At 42.9% G+C, this 25,329-nt stretch overlaps 1 protein-coding gene across 1 annotated transcript in view; it reads right to left on the reverse strand.

The window, feature by feature from the left end:
* LOC128666580 (probable endonuclease 4) overlaps positions 1-20,436 on the reverse strand; it is an 82,710-nt gene extending 62,274 nt beyond the window's left edge. Inside the window, exons 1-4 of the mRNA XM_053721268.1 lie at positions 19,238-20,436; positions 14,844-14,934; positions 3,526-3,657; positions 2,114-2,284 (exon numbers count right to left, since the gene is read on the reverse strand). Of these exons, the coding sequence (XP_053577243.1) occupies positions 2,114-2,284; positions 3,526-3,657; positions 14,844-14,922 (382 nt within the window). The 5' untranslated portion in view covers positions 14,923-14,934; positions 19,238-20,436. The remainder of the gene's footprint in view (positions 1-2,113; positions 2,285-3,525; positions 3,658-14,843; positions 14,935-19,237) is intronic.
* Positions 20,437-25,329: the final 4,893 nt, after the last annotated feature.

Below are 25,329 nucleotides of genomic sequence, written 5' to 3' on the forward strand. Positions count from 1 at the left end.
GACTACACTTTTGTATAGTATGAACAGGTGCAGAAGCGGAATTCCTCAGGGACATTGCCGCTAAGGGACCCAGAAGGGTCTTCCTGTATCAATTCCATCAGTGTGGTGAGATTGGTGACATTTCTATGGAGGTCAGCTGATGAAACTCTCCACCATGAGAATACTGCACTTTGGGAAGTTTTTACCAGTGGCACAAGCATCTGATTTAATTTTACAAGCTGTTTAAAAACAATTAATCTGCACAAATGGCACAAAAGGTTTGGATTTGAAAATAGTTTGGATTACAGAATATTTGTATATTTGACTATTTGTATATTTGACTATTTGTATATTTGACTATTTGTATATTTGACTAAGTGTAAACAACAATATCCTATGGCAGTTAGGCAATATCCATATAATATAGCTTACAGACCCAAAGGTTATATCATTTAATAATAATAGTTAAATACATACAGACAAAGCATTTGCATTGTGCAGATCATAAAAACCAAACCAAAAATGCAGACAGAGATTGTGACTCACCGGAGGGGGAAAAAAAAAAAAAAAGTAGAATTTTGGAATAATTCTGGATTTTGGAATGAAAGATTTGGGGATTTGTACCTGTATATGGTTTTATTAAAGGTTTCCCAGTGGCTCCTTGCTACCTTTGTGACAGATTATATGTACTGCATTGTGGGCAATATAAAAACACACGTAGATACAACACTAGGGCTTTTGATGCTATAAACCAATGCAGTAATAGCTTCTGTAATGTTAGTCTATATATGTCAGTGACATTCTAGTTTACTAACTACTGAGCGATATGCTTTAGGCTGGAGTCACTATAAATACATCCTCCTTCTCTTAGCCTTCATCTGCTAAAATAATAGACTGAGTAATTGTTCTACTATTTTACTGCTGAAACAAGTCCCTACGAAACAGGAGAGCCTCACTGGTAACAGCACAAATGACCAGGAACTTGAACAGCCTCACTGGTAACAGCACAAATGACCAGGAACTGACCAGCCTCACTGGTAACAGCAAAAATGACCAGGAACTGACCAGCCTCTCTAGGAACAGGATAAATGACCAGGAACTAACCAGCCTCACTGGGAACAGGACAAATGACCAGGAACTGACCAGTCTCTCCAGGAACAGGACACATGACTGGGAACTGACCAGCCTTTCTAGGAACAGGACAAATGACTAGGAACTGACCAGCCTCACAGGTAACTGCACAAATGAACAGGAACTGACCAGCCTCCCTGGTAACATCACAAATGACCAGGAACTGACCAGCCTCCCTGGTAACATCACAAATGACCAGGAACTGACCAGCTTCACTGGTAACAGCACAAATCACCAGGAACTGACCAGCCTCACTAGTAACTGCACAAATGACCAGGAACTAAGCGGCCTCACTGGTAACTGCACAAATGACCAGGAACTTACCAGCCTCACTGGTAACTGCACAAAAAACCAGGAACTGACCAGCCTCACTGGGAACAGGACAAAATACCAGGAACTGACCAGACTCACTGGGAACAGGACAAAATACCAGGAACTGACCAGTCTCTCCAGGAAAAGGACACATGACCAGTCTCTCCAGGAACAGGACACATGACCAGGAACTGACCAGCCTCACTGGGGACCGGACAAATGACCAGGAACTGACCAGCCTCACTGGGAACAGGATAAAATACCAGGAACTGACCAGCCTCGCTGGGAACAGGACAAAATACCAGGAACTGACCAGTCTCTCCAGGAAAAGGACACATGACCAGTCTCTCCAGGAACAGGACACATGACCAGGAACTGACCAGCCTCACTGGGAACAGGACAAATGACCAGGAACTGACCAGTCTCTCCAGGAACAGGACACATGACTGGGAACTCATCAGCTTCTCTAGGAACAGGACAAATGACCAGGAACTGACCAGTCTCTCCAGGAAAAGGACACATGACCAGTCACCCCAGGAACAAGACACATGGCCAGTAACTGAACAGCCTCAATGGGAACAGGACAAATGACCAGGAACTGACCAGTCTCTCCAGGAACAGGACAAATTACCTGGTTATAATACAGGATAAGGGAACCAGAGGGTCCCATCACACTAGGAGCTTGACGTACCTTGTATAGACATGTGCGCGCCAACATATTTCTCGGAATGTCCCCACCACTGCTGTTTTGTTGGGAGCGTCTGCGTTAAGGGTTCTTCTACTTTGTTCCTCTGTGACTTGTTGCCCTGCAGGTTTTTTGCTTTGCTTCTTCTCCTCTTAGTGTCTTCAGTCCTGGTGGCATCTAAAAAGCAAAACTTTGTATTTCAGTATTTCTATTTGTTCTTCATGCCATGTGACAACTGAATATGACAACACACACTGGCCTGAATTCTCTAAACTATTGACTGAATCAAATCTCTCCAATGAATAAGTTAATCAAATAGCATTCAGTCATTTGTTTCAAAGGTCACAGTCATACAAATAAGTACATACAGTCTATTACCATTTAGTTTTTCTACATCAAATATTTTACTAGTTCAGCGCAAGATGACCTGGATTCAGAAAGGATGTTGAGATAAATGTCTCCACTCTCATTTATCCTAGGGAACAGATTCACAATAACAATCTGTTATATAAATTGGGAGAAGCTCGTCTCCACCTCTCCATCTGTAGTGAGGTCACAGTGTTAATATTATTCATTTATAAAACATAATTTATCAGACATATACTGTCTGGGTACGACATGCCTCACAATGACCCCATTACAGAGCATTAGAATCAGTATGTTGAACTGTATGTAAAAAAGACATTAAATTTGAAAAAACAAACCCCTGCATAACATATAAGATATCTCTTGGTTTGTGAGTATGTTTTGCATCTTGAGTTAGTAAGTGCACAAAAAAAACCCAGAAAAAATACCCCATAACAGACAGTAATACCACAGGATTTCTATGTGGGTTTCGAAAAGGCTTAACCCGGACTTTCATGGAAGCAAAAGATACTCAAATTAAAAAGAAAAACACGACAGATCTTTAATTCAGTATTGATGAGGATGATATTTTTACTTGGCTATAAGGCATCTTGGGACTGACTGACATTTTAGAATCAGTTTAAACTGGAAAACCCATGCAATGAACTTTGCAAGAAAACACTCGACTGGAATTGTGGTAAAGCAGACAACAGATTCACTGAAGAATGAAGAGTAGAGAATTTTAGTGAATCAGCTGTATAGAATAATATCGGCTGGTGAAACTGGAGAGACTTTAAGGGACTTTTAGTAAATGTTTCCCACTGACATATAATGTCTGTCTAATTTACTTCTTGACCTATGAAAATGATTACCAACAACTCATCTTCTCTAGCATAATCCTGCTTTCTTATTGGTGGCAGCAGTGGGATACACACCATACAGAGGTTGTTATTTTTTATAGGTGCCATATATTTTTCAGATAATAATGACTAGTATTCCTATACGAGGAGTTGAGATATATTTGTTTATAATAGCCACAGCAACAAAACAGGAAAAAGAGAATTTAGACTCACCATTGCAAGGTTCGTACACAGCTGATATTTCTTGTGAAGCGGCACTGGTGTCCTGTTGTTTCTTTGCAGTTCTTGCTATCTTCTTTTTTACTGGTGCAGTGTTGATCAGGGCTGTATCTGACACGGGATGCACTATTGATGAACCCAGAATATTTTTTAGAAACAAATCCTACTTCCCCTTACTTAGGACCCTGTTTGCAGAACGTCAAGAAATCAGAATACATGAGGTAGGTGATCCATTTATTTTACAGGCAGTGTTAATGGAATATGGTACTCAAAATTTTTCTGTCATCAATATAAAAACAGAGCATTTAAACTTGTTGATTTTATTGGCTCTTAAAAACAATCGCCTAGATTTAGAGTTTGGCGTTAGCCGTCAAAAGCAGAGTTAAGGGGTCCTAACGCTGCTTTTTACCACCCGCTGGTATTTAGAGTCAGGCAGGAAAGGGTCTAACGCTCACTTCCTTACCGCGACTACAGGCTACCGCAGATCCCCTTACGCCAATTGCGTATCCTATCTTTTCTATGGGATCTGCCTAACGCCAGTATTTGGAGTCTTGGAAGAAGTGAGCGGTAGACCCTCTACCGACAAGACTCCTACAGACAAAAAAAGTCAGTAGTTAAGAGCTTTATGTGCTAACGCGGGAATATAAAGCTCTTAACTACTGTGCTACAAAGTACACTAACACCCATAAACTACCTATGTACCCCTAAACCGAGCCCCCCCCACATCGCCGCCACTATAATAAAAATTTTGAACCCCTAATCTGCCGACCGGACACCGCCGCCACCTACATTATACCTATGAACCCCTAATCTGCTGCCCCTAACATCGCCGACCCCTATATTATATTTATTAACCCCTAATCTGCCCCCCCAACGTCGCCGCTACCTAACTACACTTATTAACCCCCAATCTGCCGACCGGACCTCGCCGCCACCATAATAAAGGTATTAACCTCTAAACCGCCGCACTCCCACCTCACAAACACTATAATAAATAGTATTAACCCCTAATCTGCCCTCCCTAACATCGCCGCCACCTACCTACAATTATTAACCCCTAATCTCCCGCCCACAACGTCGCCGCTACTATAATAAAGTTATTAACCCCTAAACCTAACTCTAACCCTAACCCCCCCTAACATAAATATAATTTAAAGTAAACTAAATAATATTCCTAAAATTAAATAAATTAATCCTATTTAAAACTAAATACTTACCTATCAAATAAACCCTAATATAGCTACAATATAACTAATAATTACATTGTATCTATTTTAGGATTTATATTTATTTTACAGGCAACTTTGTATTTATTTTAACTAGGTACAATAGCTATTAAATAGTTAATAACTATTTAATAGCTACCTAGTTAAAATAACTACAAAATTACCTGTAAAATAAATCCTAACCTAAGTTACAAATACACCTAACACTACACTATCATTAAATTAATTAAATAAATTACCTACAATTAGCTAAACTAAAATACAATAAAATAAACTATTCTATAATACAAAAAAGAAAGCCCCCCAAAATAAAAAAATGCCCTACCCTATCCTAAATTACAAAAGTAATCAGCTCTTTTAATGGCCCTTAAAAGGGCTTTATGCGGGGCATTGCCCCAAAGTAATCAGCTCTTTTACCTAGAAATACAATACCCCCCAACATTACAATCCACCACCCACATACCCCTACTCTAACCCACCCAAACCCCCCTTAAAAAAAAAAACCTATCGCTAACCCCCTGAAGATCATCCTACCTTGAGTCATCTTCACCCAGCCGAGCCGAATTCTTCATCCAAGGTGCCAGAGGAGGTCCTTCATCCGGTAGAAGTCTTCATCCAGGCGGCGTCTTCAATCTTCATCCATCCGGAGCGGAGCCTTCTTCAACGGAGCCGACGCGGAGCCATCCTCTTCAACCGACGACTTCCCGACGAATGAAGGTTCCTTTAAGGGACGTCATCCAAGATGGCGTCCCTTCAATTCCGATTGGCTGATAGGATTCTATCAGCCAATCGGAATTAAGGTAGAAAAAAACAAAATTTATGCTTACCTGATAAATTCCTTTCTCCTGTAGTGTGGTCAGTCCACGGGTCATCATTACTTCTGGGATATTAACTCCTCCCCAACAGGAAGTGCAAGAGGATTCACCCAGCAGAGCTGCTATATAGCTCCTCCCCTCTACGTCACCTCCAGTCATTCGACCAAGGACCAACGAGAAAGGAGAAGCCAAAGGGTGTAGTGGTGACTGGAGTATAATTCAAAAAATTTTTTACCTGCCATAAAAAACAGGGCGGGCCGTGGACTGACCACACTACAGGAGAAAGGAATTTATCAGGTAAGCATAAATTTTGTTTTCTCCTGTTAAGTGTGGTCAGTCCACGGGTCATCATTACTTCTGGGATACCAATACCAAAGCTAAAGTACAAAGATGACGGGAGGGACAGGCAGGCTCTTTATACGGAAGGAACCACTGCCTGAAGAACCTTTCTCCCAAAAACAGCCTCCGAAGAAGCAAAAGTGTCAAATTTGTAAAATTTGGAAAAAGTATGAAGAGAAGACCAAGTTGCAGCCTTGCAAATCTGTTCAACAGAAGCCTCATTCTTAAAGGCCCAAGTGGAAGCCACAGCTCTAGTAGAATGTGCTGTAATTCTTTCAGGAGGCTGCTGTCCAGCAGTCTCATAGGCTAACCGAATTATGCTACGAAGCCAAAAAGAAAGAGAGGTAGCCGAAGCTTTTTGACCTCTCCTCTGACCAGAATAAACGACAAACAGGGAAGACGTTTGTCGAAAATCCTTAGTTGCCTGTAGATAAAATTTCAGGGCACGGACTACATCTAGATTGTGTAGCAGACGTTCCTTCTTCGAAGAAGGATTAGGACACAAAGATGGAACCACAATCTCTTGATTGATATTCCTGTTAGTGACCACCTTAGGTAGGAACCCAGGTTTAGTACGCAGAACTACCTTGTCTGAATGAAAAATCAGATAAGGAGAATCACAATGCAAGGCGGATAACTCAGAGACTCTTCGAGCCGAGGAAATCGCCATTAAAAATAGAACTTTCCAAGATAACAGCTTGATATCAATGGAATGAAGGGGTTCAAACGGAACACCCTGTAAAACATTAAGAACTAAGTTCAAACTCCATGGTGGAGCAACAGTTTTAAACACAGGCTTGATCCTAGCTAAAGCCTGACAAAAAGCTTGAACGTCCGGAACTTCTGACAGACGTTTGTGTAAAAGAATGGACAGAGCTGAAATCTGTCCCTTTAAGGAACTAGCGGATAAACCCTTTTCTAAACCTTCTTGTAGAAAAGACAATATCCTCGGAATCCTAACCTTACTCCATGAGTAACTCTTGGATTCGCACCAATATAAGTATTTGCGCCATATCTTATGATAAATCTTTCTGGTAACAGGCTTCCTAGCCTGTATTAAGGTATCAATAACTGACTCAGAAAAAACACGTTTTGATAAAATCAAGCGTTCAATTTCCAAACAGTCAGCTTCAGAGAAATTAGATTTTGATGTTTGAAGGGACCCTGGATCAGAAGGTCCTGTTTCAGAGGTAGAGACCAAGGTGGACAGGATGACATGTCCACTAGATCTGCATACCAAGTCCTGCGTGGCCATGCAGGCGCTATTAGAATCACTGATGCTCTCTCCTGTTTGATTCTGGCAATCAATCGAGGAAGCATCGGGAAGGGTGGAAACACATAAGCCATCCCGAAGGTCCAAGGTGCTGTCAAAGCATCTATCAGAACCGCTCCCGGATCCCTGGATCTGGACCCGTAACGAGGAAGCTTGGCATTCTGTCGAGACGCCATGAGATCTATCTCTGGTTTGCCCCAACGTTGAAGTATTTGGGCAAAGACCTCCGGATGAAGTTCCCACTCCCCCGGATGAAAAGTCTGACGACTTAAGAAATCCGCCTCCCAGTTCTCCACTCCCGGGATGTGGATTGCTGACAGGTGGCAAGAGTGAGACTCTGCCCAGCGAATTATCTTTGATACTTCCATCATTGCTAGGGAGCTTCTTGTCCCTCCCTGATGGTTGATGTAAGCTACAGTCGTGATGTTGTCCGACTGAAACCTGATGAACCCCCGAGTTGTTAACTGGGGCCAAGCCAGAAGGGCATTGAGAACTGCTCTCAATTCCAGAATGTTTATTGGTAGGAGACTCTCCTCCTGATTCCATAGTCCCTGAGCCTTCAGAGAATTCCAGACAGCGCCCCAACCTAGTAGGCTGGCGTCTGTTGTTACAATTGTCCAGTCCGGCCTGCTGAATGGCATCCCCCTGGACAGATGTGGCCGAGAAAGCCACCATAGAAGAGAATTTCTGGTCTCTTGATCCAGATTCAGAGTAGGGGACAAGTCTGAGTAATCCCCATTCCACTGACTTAGCATGCACAATTGCAGCGGTCTGAGATGTAGGCGTGCAAAGGGTACTATGTCCATTGCCGCTACCATTAAGCCGATCACCTCCATGCATTGAGCTACTGACGGGTGTTGAATGGAATGAAGGACACGGCATGCATTTTGAAGCTTTGTTAACCTGTCTTCTGTCAGGTAAATCTTCATTTCTACAGAATCTATCAGAGTCCCCAAGAAGGGAACTCTTGTGAGTGGAAAGAGAGAACTCTTCTTTTCGTTCACCTTCCATCCATGCGACCTTAGAAATGCCAGTACTAACTCTGTATGAGACTTGGCAGTTTGAAAGCTTGAAGCTTGTATCAGAATGTTGTCTAGGTACGGAGCTACCGAAATTCCTCACGGTCTTAGTACCGCCAGAAGAGCACCCAGAACCTTTGTGAAGATTCTTGGAGCCGTAGCCAATCCGAATGGAAGAGCTACAAACTGGTAATGCCTGTCTAGAAAGGCAAACCTTAGATACCGGTAATGATCTTTGTGAATCGGTATGTGAAGGTAAGCATCCTTTAAATCCACTGTGGTCATGTACTGACCCTTTTGGATCATGGGTAAAATTGTCCGAATAGTTTCCATTTTGAACGATGGAACTCTTAGGAATTTGTTTAGGATCTTTAAATCCAAGATTGGCCTGAAAGTTCCCTCTTTTTTGGGAACCACAAACAGATTTGAGTAAAACCCTTGTCCTTGTTCCGACCGCGGAACCGGATGGATCACTCCCATTAATAAAAGATCTTGTACGCAGCGTAGAAACGCCTCTTTCTTTATTTGGTTTGTTGACAACCTTGACAGATGAAATCTCCCTCTTGGGGGAGAGGATTTGAAGTCCAGAAGGTATCCCTGAGATATGATCTCTAACGCCCAGGGATCCTGGACATCTCTTGCCCAAGCCTGGGCGAAGAGAGAAAGTCTGCCCCCCACTAGATCCGTTCCCAGATCGGGGGCCCTCGATTCATGCTGTCTTAGGGGCAGCAGCAGGTTTCCTGGCCTGCTTGCCCTTGTTCCAGGACTGGTTAGGTCTCCAGCTTTGTCTGTAGCGAGCAACAGCTCCTTCCTGTTTTGGTGCAGAGGAAGTTGATGCTGCTCCTGCTTTGAAATTACGAAAGGAACGAAAATTAGACTGTCTAGCCTTAGGTTTGGCTCTGTCTTGAGGCAGGGCATGGCCTTTACCCCCTGTAATGTCAGCGATAATTTCTTTCAACCCGGGCCCGAATAAGGTCTGCCCTTTGAAAGGAATATTAAGCAATTTAGATTTAGAAGTAACATCAGCTGACCAGGATTTTAGCCACAGTGCTCTGCGCGCCTGAATGGCGAATCCGGAATTCTTAGCCGTAAGTTTAGTTAAATGTACTACGGCATCCGAAATAAATGAGTTAGCTAACTTAAGGGCTTTAAGCTTGTGTGTAATCTCATCTAATGGAGCTGATTCAAGTGTCTCTTCCAGAGACTCAAACCAAAATGCTGCTGCAGCCGTGACAGGCGCAATGCATGCAAGAGGTTGCAATATAAAACCTTGTTGAACAAACATTTTCTTAAGGTAACCCTCTAACTTTTTATCCATTGGATCTGAAAAGGCACAGCTATCCTCCACCGGGATAGTGGTACGCTTAGCTAAAGTAGAAACTGCTCCTTCCACCTTAGGGACCGTTTGCCATAAGTCCCGTGTGGTGGCGTCTATTGGAAACATCTTTCTAAATATTGGAGGGGGTGAGAATGGCACACCGGGTCTATCCCACTCCTTAGTAACAATTTCAGTAAGTCTCTTAGGTATAGGAAAAACGTCAGTACTCGACGGTACCGCAAAATATTTATCCAACCTACACAATTTCTCTGGTATTGCAACTGTGTTACAATCATTCAGAGCCGCTAACACCTCCCCTAGTAATACACGGAGGTTTTCCAGCTTAAATTTAAAATTTGAAATATCTGAATCCAGTCTGTTTGGATCAGAACCGTCACCCGCAGAATGAAGCTCTCCGTCCTCATGTTCTGCAAATTGTGACGCAGTGTCTGACATGGCCCTAATATTATCAGCGCACTCTGTTCTCACCCCAGAGTGATCTCGCTTACCTCTTAGTTCTGGTAATTTAGCCAAAACTTCAGTCATAACAGTAGCCATATCCTGTAATGTGATTTGTAATGGCCGCCCAGATGTACTCGGCGCTACAATATCACGCACCTCCCGAGCGGGAGATGCAGGTACTGACACGTGAGGCGAGTTAGTCGGCATAACTCTCCCCTCGTTGTTTGGTGAAATATGTTCAATTTGTACAGATTGACTTTTATTTAAAGTAGCATCAATGCAGTTAGTACATAAATTTCTATTGGGCTCCACTTTGGCTTTAGCACATATAGCACAGATATCTTCCTCTGAATCAGACATGTTTAACACACTAGCAAATAAACTAGCAACTTGGAAATACTTTTCAAGTAATTTACTATAATATGCAAAACGTACTGTGCCTATAAGAAGCACAGAAAAAGTTATGACAGTTGAAAATTGATAAACTGAAAAGTTATAGCATCAAATCTTTGTAAAAAAAACACACTCTTAGCAAAGGATTGCTCCCATTAGCAAAGGATAATTAACCCTGATAGCAGAAAAAAAATACAGAAATAAACGTTTTTTATCACAGTCAACTACAATCTCACAGCTCTGCTGTGAGTGATTACCTCCCTCAAAACAAGTTTTGAAGACCCCTGAGTTCTGTAGAGATGAACCGGATCATGCAGGGAAGACAATAAACTTCTGACTGAATTTTTTGATGCGTAGCAAAAGCGCCAAAAAAAGGCCCCTCCCCCTCATACACAACAGTGAGAGAGATCAGTAAACTGTCATAAATTAAATAAAAACCACTGCCAAGTGGAAAAAATAGTGCCCAAAACATTTTTTCACCCAGTACCTCAGAAAATTAAACGATTTTACATGCCAGCAAAAAACGTTTAACATAAATAAATTAAGTGTTATTAAAAAGCCTGTTGCTAGTCCCTGCAAATTAGGCTAAAGTCTTATGCATACAGTATAATTCCAGTGAAGTGCCATTCCCCAGAATACTGAAGTGTAACATATACATACATGACAGCCTGATACCAGTTGCTGCTACTGCATTTAAGGCTGAGTTTACATTATATCGGTATGGCAGAATTTTCTCATCAATTCCATTGTCAGAAAATAATAAGCTGCTACATACCTCTTGCAGATTAATCTGCCCGCTGTCCCCGGATCTGAAGTTTACCTCTCCTCAGATGGCCGAGAAACAGCAATATGATCTTAACTACTCCGGCTAAAATCATAGAAAAAACTCAGGTAGATTCTTCTTCAAATTCTACCAGAGAAGGAATAACACACTCCGGTGCTATTATAAAATAACAAACTTTTGATTGAAGGTATAAAACTAAGTATAATCACCACAGTCCTCTCAAACATCCTATCTATTCGTTGGGTGCAAGAGAATGACTGGGGGTGACGTAGAGGGGAGGAGCTATATAGCAGCTCTGCTGGGTGAATCCTCTTGCACTTCCTGTTGGGGAGGAGTTAATATCCCAGAAGTAATGATGACCCGTGGACTGACCACACTTAACAGGAGAAATCTGATTGGCTCCTCTGCGCACCTTGGATGAAGAATTCGGCTCGGCTGGGTGAAGACGACTCAAGGTAGGATGATCTTCAGGGGGTTAGCATTTTTTTAAGGGGGGTTGGGTGGGTTAGAGAAGGGGTATGTGGGTGGTGGGTTGTAATGTTGGGGGGGTATTGTATTTTTATTTTCAGGTAAAAGAGCTGATTACTTTGGGGCAATGCCCCGCAAAAAGCCCTTTTAAGGGCTGGTAAAAGAACTGATTACTTTTGTAATTTAGGATAGGGTAGGGCATTTTTTTATTTTGGGGGGCTTTTTATTTTATTAGGGGGCTTAGATTAGGTGTAATTAGTTTAAACTTCTTGTAATTTTTTTTTATTTTTTGTAATTTAGTGTTTGTTTTTGTATTATAGAATAGTTTATTTTATTGTATTTTAGTTTAGCTAATTGTAGGTAATTTATTTAATTAATTTAATGATAGTGTAGTGTTAGGTGTATTTGTAACTTAGGTTAGGATTTATTTTACAGGTAATTTTGTACTTATTTTAACTAGGTAGCTATTAAATAGTTATTAACTATTTAATAGTTATTGTACCTAGTTAAAATAAATACAAACTTGCCTGTAAAATAAATATAAATCCTAAAATAGATACAATGTAATTATTAGTTATATTGTAGCTATATTAGGGTTTATTTTATAGGTAAGTATTTAGTTTTAAATAGGAATAATTTATTTAATTTTAGGAATATTATTTTGTTTATTTTAAATTATATTTATGTTAGGGGGTGTTAGGGTTAGAGATAGGTTTAGGGGTTAATAATTTTATTATAGTAGCTGCGACGTTGCGGGCAGGAGATTAGAGGTTAATAATTGTAGGTAGGTGGTGGCGATGTTATTGAGGGCAGATTAGGGGTTAATACTATTTATTCTAGTGTTTGCAAGGCGGGAGTGCGGCGGTTTAGGGGTTAATACATTTATTATAGTGGCGGCGAGGTCCGGTCGGCAGATTAGGGGTTAATAAGTGTAGGTAGGTAGCGGCGACGTTGGGGGGGGCAGATTAGGGGTTAATAAATATAATATAGGGGTCGGCAATGTTGGGGGCAGCAGATTAGGGGTTCATAGAGATAATGTAGGTTGCGGCGGTGTCCGGAGCGGAAGATTAGGGGTTAATAATATAATGCAGGTGTCAGCGATAGCGGGGGCGGCAGATTAGGGGTTAATAAGTGTAAGGTTAGGGGTGTTTAGACTCGGGGTTCATGTTAGGGTGTTAGGTGCAGACTTAGAGAGTGTTTCCCCATAGGAAACAATGGGGCTGCGTTAGGAGCTGAACGCTGCTTTTTTGCAGGTGTTAGGTTTTTTTTCAGCCCAAACTGCCCCATTGTTTCCTATGGGGATATCGTGCACGAGCACGTTTTTCAGCTTACCGCTACCGTAAGCAACGCTGGTATTGAGGGGTTGAAGTGGAGCTAAAATAGGCTCAACGCACCCTTTTCTGAGCCTAACGCAGCCACTCAGACAACTCTAAATACCAGCGTTGTTTGAAGGGTGCGCTGGGAAAAAAAGCAGCGTTAGCTATGCAGGTTTTTACCAACAAAACTCTAAATCTAGGCGAATGTGAGGTAAAGCCTGTTTAAATTTAAACAGTGGTATCACTTTTCCACTTCCTACTAATGCTCATTGGCTGATTGGCACTGCTCATTGTATCTCAGCCTAATGAGAATTAGCAGGAAGTGCCTATCAGCCAATGATAATTAGTAGTATCAGCCAACAATACTGCTGTCTAACTTTCAATATTTATTTGTTTGTATGTTGAGAAAACAGCAGAGTGCATTTCAAGTTCTGAGAATTAGAAATAGTTAAAAAATGTTTACCTAAATTAAATGAAAAGGGGCAAAATAAATAATGAAAATATACTGTTGAGTTGTTTCATTATGCATAACTAAACATTTGATATAAAAAAGGTGGCTGTTGTGTGTATTGCTTCTGTGAAGACATAATTTGTGTCATATAAGCCCCTGCTGACTATTTGAGAAGGTGCAGTGTTTGAATACAGGCCCTTACAGAATATGTGTGTATGCCTCACAAAAACAGTAATAACTTTTACTAGAAGCATATTTGGTAATAATTATTATTATCAGGTATTTGTAGAGCGCCAACAGATTCCGCAGCGCTATAAACAAAGGCAGTATACAAGATAACATTTATAGGGATCAAATGGGTAGAGGGCCCTGCCGAGAGTCGCACTGTTGTAGTCGGCTCTTATGAGGGTGATCTACAAAATAGCAGGTAATACTTTTGTAAGTATATTGCAAAAATGCTTCTATTTAAAATTGAATTACAATTGTGCACATTTCAATTTTGACTTTTCTATCCCTTTAAATTCAGCTTCTAGAATTCTGCTGTAGCCGCCCTCCAAGATTAAACAATTTTTCCTTTGTTCGGAAATGAGTGTTAGAACCAATGAAAAGGCTATCACTTGCGTTATTAGTTTACTATTAGGTGTTCTATGGGTGTAGGCGGTCTGCCTGGCTCACACAGACATGCCACTTTATACACAGTTGCATTCTTCAACCCAGACACTGCAATCATAGTGCGGGTAATAACTGGCTGTACCACCCGCTGCTTAGTATAAGAAAAAAATGCCCAGGTTCAGGGGCAGCAAGGGGCAAAGTTTCATGGACCACATTTAAAAGTAAAAATGTAATATCATATGGCAATTATAAATTTTACTTGAAGTTTAAAACTATTATAGTGATTCAAATATTTAAATATTTAACATTTACCGTCTCCTTTGTATGGATGATAGAATATGTTTGAGTACAGCCTGCCTTTAATCTCACCAGCTCAAATGTCCGTTGCTACTAAAGTGTTTCCCCAAAATTGGAACTAAAACCATAACTCTGCTTCTCCTGAATAGTATATCAGATATCTTTTCCATCGCTAGCAACAACGTTCTTGCAGAGGTGACATTGTGCCCATGATGTCACAGATATATTGCTATCAGAGTGAGATCTTTGTGAAGAACCGAATAAATTAGATTTACACTCTGCACTAATAAACTGTAATTGCAAACTGGGACAAGCTCGCTTGTACAGACAGGTGGTACCACTTACCTATCAGTGGGCTCTTGCAATCAGTGCTATGGCTGATAGACTAAAGAAGAGTCCATAAATACCAATTTATCGATAACAGGAACATTCCAGCCTATACTGTGACAACTCACTACCTGCTCTGTATTTTTATAGATTGTGATGATTTATTCAGGCTTTGTTTCACAATCCCACTGCCGACACCACTGCATACTCACCCTTTATTGCTCGCTGGTGCCCTGATGCTTTTTTCCTTTGTTTTTTAGGGACACATTTTTCTTCTTCCTGTTCCTCCATCCTTCCAATAATCTGATATTTGCAGAAAAAGGAAGCAAATTATTTTGATGGGGGGAAAAAATAAGTTAAATATTTGCCATTTACAGAGAGACCTTGATACAATACATGGATGTAAGTTTTTTATTAGTTTTACTATGTTTGCAATCAATGTTTAATTAGGACAGACACACATGGCTGGACAAAGCCTGAGCTATTAAATCAATATTGTTCAAATCCTTCAAAATATTTTTAAGAGAAGTTAACTCCTCATCCCTGCAGTATAGTATGTCAATATGAAGAAGCCAGGAAAGTGTATATACAAAAAGATAGTAAAAGTGTGACTGTTCTGCCTTATATAAGGGTATATAGGGAGGTCAGATGTGTTGTCAAATGCTAGTAGATAGACAAGGAGATTGTCTGCCCTGCAGTATAGGATTGTGTAGAGATAGACAAGGAGTGTGTCTGTCCTGCAGTATAGGTGTGTGTAGAGACAGATAAGGAGTGTGTCTGTCCTGCAGTATAGGTGTGTGTAGAGACAGATAAGGAGTGTGTCTGTCCTGCAGTATAGGTGTGTGTAGAGACAGACAAGGAGTGTGTTTGTCCTGCAGTATAGGATTGTGTAGAGACAGACAAGGAGTGTGTCTGTCCTGCAGTATAGGTGTGTGTAGAGACAGACAAGGAGTGTGTCTGTCCTGCAGTATAGGTGTGTGTAGAGACAGACAAGGAGTGTGTCTGTCCTGCAGTATAGGTGTGTGTAGAGATAGACAAGGAGTGTGTTAGTCCTGCAGTATAGGTGTGTGTAGAGATAGACAAGGAGTGTGTCTGTCCTGCAGTATAGGTGTGTGTAGAGACAGACAAGGAGTGCGTTTGTCCTGCAGTATAGGTGTGTGTAGAGACAGACAAGGAGTGTGTTTGTCCTGCAGTATAGGATTGTGTAGAGATAGACAAGGAGTGCGTCTGTCCTGCAGTATAGGTGTGTGTAGAGAGAGACAAGGAGTGCGTTTGTCCTGCAGTATAGGATTGTGTAGAGACATACAAGGAGTGTGTCTGTCCAGCAGTATAGGTGTGTGTACAGACAGACAAGGAGTGTGTCTGTCCTGCAGTATAGGTGTGTGTAGAGACAGACAAGGAGTGTGTCTGTCCTGCAGTAAAGGTGAGTGTAGAGAGAGACAAGGAGTGTGTCTGTCCTGCAGTATAGGATTATGTAGAGATAGACAAGGAGTGTGTCTGTCCTGCCGTATAGGTGTGTGTAGAGACAGACAAGGAGTGTGTCTGTCCTGCAGTATAGGTGTGTGTAGAGACAGATAAGGAGTGTGTCTGTCCTGCAGTATAGGTGTGTGTAGAGACAGAAAATGAGTGTGTCTGTCCTACAGTATAGGTGTGTGTAGAAACAGACAAGGAGTGTGTCTGTCCTGCAGTATAGGATTGTGTAAAGATAGACAAGGAGTGTGTCTGTCCTGCAGTATAGGTGTGTGTAGAGACAGACAAGGAGTGTGTCTGTCCTGCAGTATAGGTGTGTGTAGAGACAGACAAGGAGTGTGTCTGTCCTGCAGTATAGGTGTGTGTAGAGATAGACAAGGAGTGTGTCTGTCCTGCAGTATAGGTGTGTGTAGAGATAGACAAGGAGTGTGTTAGTCCTGCAGTATAGGTGTGTGTAGAGATAGACAAGGAGTGTGTTAGTCCTGCAGTATAGGTGTGTGTAGAGATAGACAAGGAGTGTGTCTGTCCTGCAGTATAGGTGTGTGTAGAGATAGACAAGGAGTGTGTCTGTCCTGCAGTATAGGTATGTGTAGAGATAGACAAGGAGTGTGTCTGTCCTGCAGTATAGGTGTGTGTAGAGACAGACAAGGAGTGTGTCTGTCCTGCAGTATAGGTGTGTGTAGAGACAGACAAGGATTGTGTCTGTCCTGCAGTATAGGTGTGTGTAGAGATATACAAGGAGTGTGTCTGTCCTGCAGTATAGGTGTGTGTAGAGACAGACAAGGAGTGTGTCTGTCCTGCAGTATAGGTGTGTGTAGAGACAGACAGGGAGTGTGTCTGTCCTGCAGTATAGGTGTGTGTAGAGATAGACAAGGAGTGTGTCTATCCTGCAGTATAGGTGTGTGTAGAGACAGACAAGGAGTGTCTATCCTGCAGTATAGGTGTGTGTAGAGACAGACAAGGAGTGTGTCTGTCCTGCAGTATAGGTGTGTGTAGAGACAGACAAGGAGTGTCTATCCTGCAGTATAGGTGTGTGTAGAGACAGACAAGGAGTGTGTCTGTCCTGCAGTATAGGTGTGTGTAGAGACAGACAAGGAGTGTCTATCCTGCAGTATAGGTGTGTGTAGAGACAGACAAGGAGTGTGTCTGTCCTGCAGTATAGGTGTGTGTAGAGACAGACAAGGAGTGTGTCTATCCTGCAGTATAGGTGTGTGTAGAGACAGACAAGGAGTGTGTCTGTCCTGCAGTATAGGTGTGTGTAGAGACAGACAAGGAGTGTCTATCCTGCAGTATAGGTGTGTGTAGAGACAGACAAGGAGTGTGTCTGTCCTGCAGTATAGGTGTGTGTAGAGACAGACAAGGAGTGTCTATCCTGCAGTATAGGTGTGTGTAGAGACAGACAAGGAGTGTGTCTGTCCTGCAGTATAGGTGTGTGTAGAGACAGACAAGGAGTGTGTCTATCCTGCAGTATAGGTGTGTGTAGAGACAGACAAGGAGTGTGTCTGTCCTGCAGTATAGGTGTGTGTAGAGACAGACAAGGAGTGTCTATCCTGCAGTATAGGTGTGTGTAGAGACAGACAAGGAGTGTGTCTGTCCTGCAGTATAGGTGTGTGTAGAGATAAACAAGGAGTGTGTCTGTCCTGCAGTATAGGTGTGTGTAGAGATAGACAAGGAGTGTGTCTGTCCTGCAGTATAGGTGTGTGTAGAGACAGACAAGGAGTGTGTCTGTCCTGCAGTATAGGTGTGTGTAGAGATAGACAAGGAGTGTGTCTGTCCTGCAGTATAGGTGTGTGTAGAGATAGACAAGGAGTGTGTCTGTCCTGCAGTATAGGTGTGTGTAGAGACAGACAAGGAGTGTGTCTGTCCTGCAGTATAGGTGTGTGTAGAGATAGACAAGGAGTGTATCTGTCCTGCAGTATATGTGTGTGTAGAGACAGACAAGGAGTGTGTCTGTCCTGCAGTATAGGTGTGTGTAGAGATAGACAAGGAGTGTGTCTGTCCTGCAGTATAGGTGTGTGCAGAGACAGAATAGGAGCACTTTTTAGAGTAGTTTTTTTTAGATAGTTTTTTTTTTGGGGGGGGGGAGCTTAATGTTAGAAGGTGTTTATATTTTTCACAAAAAGAGCTTGATCACTTTAGGGCAATGTCCTACAAAAGGCCCTTTTAAGGGCGATTTGTAGTTTAGAATAGGCTTTTTTAATTTGGGGTGTTTTTTTTTATATTTTGGAGTATTAGAATAGGCATAACTTATTATTTTTGGTAATTTGTTATTTTTTGTAATGTTAGGGGTTTCTTTTTTTAGTAATGGTAGTTTATTTTTTATTAAATAGTAATGTAAGTTTTAATTTTTTTATAAAGGTAATTAGGTATTTATTGTAAAGGTAGTGTTAGTCTATTTTAGGTTAGCTTAGGGGGGGTTAGGTTAGGGGCTTTAGATGTTATTTTGCGGTGGGTGCTGACGGTTTAGGGGTTAATAGTGTAGTGCTTTGCGGTGGGGGGCTGGCAGTTTAGGGGTAAATAGTACAGTACTTTACTTTGCAGTGAGGGGCTGGCGGTTTAGGGGTAAATAATGTAGTACTTTACTTTGCGGTGAGGGGCTGGTGGTTTAGGGGTTAATAGAGTAGTGTGAACTTTGTGATGGGCTATGTGGCGGTTCAGGGGTTATAAGAGTAGGGGCTTATGGCGGTCGGGTTTGCGCACGAGTAGGGTGCTAGGTTTTTTTCCCAAATTTTTTCCCATTGACTTCTAAGGGTGAATAGGTTATCGTGTGCGCAATAGTGTAAATTTGTCTTTTTGTGCTTATCGGTTGGATTAGCACTGAAGCGATAACTTTTTACTTTCAACTCATAATACCAGCGCAACCCGACGAGCACAGTTTAATTCTAGCGCAGTTAGCGTTCTAGCGAAATCGCTAATTAACGATTCACTTGTAATGTAGCCCTAAATCTTCACTCACTTTATATATAAATCAGTTTCACAGCTGCTGTAGAGTAATTTATTAGTAAATATAGACGACTGTGCTAACAACATATAAACAAATTAATAAATAATAGTGCCCCTCACATTCTGTGCCAAGCCTGTGTGTCTGGGGTGCAACATCTTCTGAAACCCCAACCCCAGCAACAACCTGACTTACTGCTCAGGAGGCAAATGAATAACTTTTCCTTTCTTCCCACATCAGCTCAGCAGCCTCTCACTCTGGCAGTGAAGGGTTAATGCCACCTGTGTATGGGCAGGAATGCAATGACAAGCAGCCCTCTTGCGCAGTGAAGGGTTAATGCCACCTGTGTATGGGCAGGAATGCAATGACAAGCAGCCCTCTCGCGCAGTGAAGGGTTAATGCCACCTGTGTATGGGCAGGAATGCGATGACAAGCAGCCCTCTCGCGCAGTGAAGGGTTAATGCCACCTGTGTATGGGCAGGAATGCAATGACAAGCAGCCCTCTCGCACAGTGAAGGGTTAATGCCACCTGTGTATGGGCAGGAATGCAATGACAAGCAGCCCTCTCTCGCAATGTAGGGTTAATGTCACCTCTGTATATGCAGGAATGTGATGACAAGCAGCCTCTGTGGCAGTGAAGGGTTAATGCCACCTCTGTATATGCAGGAATGTGATGACAAGCAGCCCTCTCTGGCAGTGAAGGGTTAATGTCACCTCTGTATATGCAGGAATGTGATGACAAGCAGCCTCTCTGGCAGTGAAGGGTTAATGTCACCTCTGTATATGCAGGAATGTGATGACAAGCAGCCCTCTCTGGCAGTGAAGGGTTAATGTCACCTCTGTATATGCAGGAATGTGATGACAAGCAGCCTCTCTGGCAGTGAAGGGTTAATGTCACCTCTGTATATGCAGGAATGTGATGACAAGCAGCCTCTCTGGCAGTGAAGGGTTAATGCCACCTCTATATGGGCAGGAATGTGATGACAAGCAGCATCTCTGGCAGTGAAGGGTTAATGCCACCTCTGTATGGGCAGGAATGTGATGACAAGCAGCCTCTCTGGCAGTGAAGGGTTAATGTCACCTCTGTATATCCAGGAATGTGATGACAAGCAGCCTCTCTGGCAGTGAAGGGTTAATGTCACCTCTGTATATGCAGGAATGTGATGACAAGCAGCCTCTCTGGCAGTGAAGGGTTAATGCCACCTCTGTATGGGCAGGAATGTGATGACAAGCAGCCTCTCTGGCAGTGAAGGGTTAATGCCACCTCTGTATGGGCAGGAATGTGATGACAAGCAGCCCTCTCTGGCAGTGAAGGGTTAATGCCACCTCTATATGTCCAGCTATGCGATGAGAAACAGCCCTCTGGCACGCACACAGTTAATACTGTTGTTACAGTTTCTCATGTGCAGTAAAGTTGTAAACTGAACCTAAGCCACGCCCCTCTAAACTGTATGAATATTAATGAGGAGCACGTGTGATTGGCATGTGGTGTGAGAACTAGTAGGTAAGGTGGAATGAATATATGGTCTGCCACCTGCAGGTTAGGAGGTGTATGTGCATGAACACATTTGTGCAGGTCTATAAAGTCACTGCGTAAGTGACACACCATTTGGAATCTGATCTCTAGATCACATACTTTTAAAGCATTCTAACAATGTAAAAGGGTGGTCAAAAATCAAACAGAGCAAGTCTCATTGGAGTAAACAACAGCACAGCTAAACCCACATAAAAATAGAACTTTATGGGGATTGTTTTGTTTAAGGTAACAGCAAATTAAACAATGTGCTGCTGTAAAAAAAACAACAACCTTCAAATGAGCAGCGATAACTGTATAAAAAGGCAACTGACACTGGTTTACTGTTAAAAGGGGGGGGGGGGTAGTGTTAACCCATTGAGAGACAGAAAAGGGCTGCAATACATCTGGCAGGCAACAGGTTAACTGAAAAGCATCACTCAGCAGACTCCTGTTAACCTCTTGGGTGCCAGAGAGTGGTTTCATACTATGTAGCAGCATTCTCACTGGCAGCCATAGGGTTAACCATAACACTGCCATATGTTTACCATCAGTATGAGGGTTGCCTCACAAACCTACAGATCCTGTTAATGAGTCAGCTTCAGAGCAGAGAAGCAATCTGTGTGTTGCATATGATGTGTGGTGTACAGGACAAGTAATAGACAGGGAATATGAGCCCCTGGGCTTTAAAGGGACACCAAATGCATTTTATTATATATGAAAAGACTACATACACAATCAGTGTTTTATAAGCATAGTGTTGGCAAAACGTGTATTGTTTTGCAGTTCACAGACACACCCTATTGAGTGTTGTTTATCTTGCCTCCTTTGCTGTGGCCATTTAAGGACATATATAAATTAGTTTCTGCACCCATCAATCTTTTTGTAGCATATTGCAGGGTTATAATTTAAGTTGTAAAGTAAGGCGTGTAGTAAAAAAATATATAGAGAGAACAGCACACATATAGTGACCCGGGACAGCACACATATAGTGACCCGGGACAGCACACATATAGTGACCCTAGACAGCACACATATAGTGACCCGGGACAGCACACATATAGTGACCCTGGACAGCACACATATAGTGACCCGGGACAGCACACATATAGTGACCCTGGACAGCACACATATAGTGACCCTAGTCAGCACACATATAGTGACCCTAGACAGCACACATATAGTGACCCTGGACAGCACACATATAATAACCCTGGAAAGCACACATATAGTGACCCTAGATAGCACACATATAGTGACCCTGGACAGCACACATATAGTGACCCTGGACAGCACACATATAGTGACCCTGGACAGCACACATATAGTGACCCGGGACAGCACACATATAGTGACCCGGGACAACACACATATAGTGACCCGGGACAGCACACGTATAGTGACCTGGGACAGCACACATATAGTGACCCGGGACAGCACACATATAGTGACCCGGGACAACACACATATAGTGACCCTAGACAGCACACATATAGTGTAGACAGCACACATATAGTGACCCTAGACAGCACACATATAGTGACCCTAGACAGCACACATATAGTGACCCGTGACAGCACACATATAGTGACCCTGGACAGCACACATATAGTGACCCTGGACAGCACACATATGACCCGGGACCACACACATATAGTGACCCTGGACAGCACACATATAGTGACCCTAGAAAGCACACATATAGTGACCTGGTACAGTACACATATAGTGACCCTGGACAGCACACATATAGTGACCTGGGACAGCACACATATAGTGACCTGGTACAGCACACATATAGTGACCCTAGACCGCACACATATAGTGACCTGATACAGTACACATATAGTGACCCTGGACAGCACACATATAGTGACCTGGGACAGCACACATATAGTGACCTGGGACAGCACACATATAGTGACCCTGGTACAGTACACATATAGTGACCCTGGACAGCACACATATAGTGACCTGGGACAGCACACATATAGTGACCCGGGACAACACACATATAGTGACCCGGGACAACACACATATAGTGACCCTGGACAGCACACATATAGTGACCTGGGACAGCACACATATAGTGACCTGGTACAGCACACATATAGTGACCCTAGACAGCACACATATAGTGACCTGGTACAGTACACATATAGTGACCCTGGACAGCACACATATAGTGACCTGGTACAGTACACATATAGTGACCCTGGACAGCACACATATAGTGACCTGGGACAGCACACATATAGGGACCCGGGACAACACACATATAGTGACCCTGGACAGCACATATATAGGGACCCGGGACAACACACATATAGTGACCCTAGACAGCACACATATAGTGTAGACAGCACACATATAGTGACCCTAGACAGCACACATATAGTGACCCTAGACAGCACACATATAGTGACCCGGGACAGCACACATATAGTGACCCTAGACAGCACACATATAGTGACCCTAGACAGCACATATATAGGGACCCGGGACAACACACATATAGTGACCTGGGACAGCACACATATAGTGACCTGGGACAGCACACATATAGTGACCCTGGACAGCACACATATAGTGACCTGGGACAGCACACATATAGTGACCCGGGACAACACACATATAGTGACCCTAGGCAGCACACATATAGTGACCCTAGACAGCAATACATCTGGCAGGCAACAGGTTAACTGAAAAACATCACTCAGCAGACTCCTGTTAACCTCTTGGGTGCCAGAGAGTGGTTTCATACTATGTAGCAGCATTCTCACTGGCAGCCATAGGGTTAACCATAACACTGCCATATGTTTACCATCAGTATGAGTGTTGCCTCACAAACCTACAGATCTTGTTAATGAGTCTGCTTCAGAGCAGAGAAGCAATCTGTGTGTTGCATATGAGGTGTGGTGTACAGGACTAGTGATAGACAGGGAATATGAGCCCCTGGGCTTTAAAGGGACACCAAATGCATTTTATTATATATAAAAAGACTACATACACAATAAATGTTTTATAAGCATAGTGTTGGCAAAACGTGTATTGTTTTGCAGTTCACAGACACACCCTATTGAGTGTTGTTTATCTTGCCTCCTTTGCTGTGGCCAAGGACATATATAAATGAGTTTCTGCACCCATCAATCTTTTTGTAGCATATTGCAGGGTTATAATTTAAGTTGTAAAGTAAGGCGTGTAGTAAAAAAATATATATAGAGAACAGCACACATATAGTGACCCGGGACAGCACACATATAGTGACCCTAGACAGCACACATATAGTGACCCGGGACAGCACACATATAGTGACCTGGGACAGCGCACATATAGTGACCCGGGACAGCACACGTATAGTGACCCTAGACAGCACACATATAGTGACCCTGGACAGCACACATATAGTGACCCTAGACAGCACACATATAGTGACCCTGGACAGCACACATATAGTGACCCGGGACAGCACACATATAGTGACCCGGGACAGCACACATATAGTGACCCTGGACAGCACACATATAGTGACCCTAGACAGCACACATATAGTGACCCTAGACAGCACACATATAGTGACCCTGGACAGCACACATATAATAACCCTGGAAAGCACACATATAGTGACCCTAGATAGCACACATATAGTGACCCTGGACAGCACACATATAGTGACCCTGGACAGCACACATATAGTGACCCGGGACAGCACACATATAGTGACCCGGGACAACACACATATAGTGACCCGGGACAGCACACGTATAGTGACCTGGGACAGCACACATATAGTGACCCGGGACAGCACACATATAGTGACCCGGGACAACACACATATAGTGACCCTAGACAGCACACATATAGTGTAGACAGCACACATATAGTGACCCTAGACAGCACACATATAGTGACCCTAGGCAGCACACATATAGTGACCCGGGACAGCACACATATAGTGACCCTGGACAGCACACATATGACCCGGGACCACACACATATAGTGACCCTGGACAGCACACATATAGTGACCCTAGAAAGCACACATATAGTGACCTGGTACAGTACACATATAGTGACCCTGGACAGCACACATATAGTGACCTGGGACAGCACACATATAGTGACCTGGTACAGCACACATATAGTGACCCTAGACCGCACACATATAGTGACCTGATACAGTACACATATAGTGACCCTGGACAGCACACATATAGTGACCTGGGACAGCACACATATAGTGACCTGGGACAGCACACATATAGTGACCCTGGTACAGTACACATATAGTGACCCTGGACAGCACACATATAGTGACCTGGGACAGCACACATATAGTGACCCGGGACAACACACATATAGTGACCCGGGACAACACACATATAGTGACCCTGGACAGCACACATATAGTGACCTGGGACAGCACACATATAGTGACCTGGTACAGCACACATATAGTGACCCTAGACAGCACACATATAGTGACCTGGTACAGTACACATATAGTGACCCTGGACAGCACACATATAGTGACCTGGTACAGTACACATATAGTGACCCTGGACAGCACACATATAGTGACCTGGGACAGCACACATATAGTGACCCGGGACAACACACATATAGTGACCCTGGACAGCACATATATAGGGACCCGGGACAACACACATATAGTGACCCTAGACAGCACACATATAGTGTAGACAGCACACATATAGTGACCCTAGACAGCACACATATAGTGACCCTAGACAGCACACATATAGTGACCCGG

Source organism: Bombina bombina, chromosome 7, assembly GCF_027579735.1.
Source record: "Bombina bombina isolate aBomBom1 chromosome 7, aBomBom1.pri, whole genome shotgun sequence".
Taxonomy (NCBI): domain Eukaryota; kingdom Metazoa; phylum Chordata; class Amphibia; order Anura; family Bombinatoridae; genus Bombina; species Bombina bombina.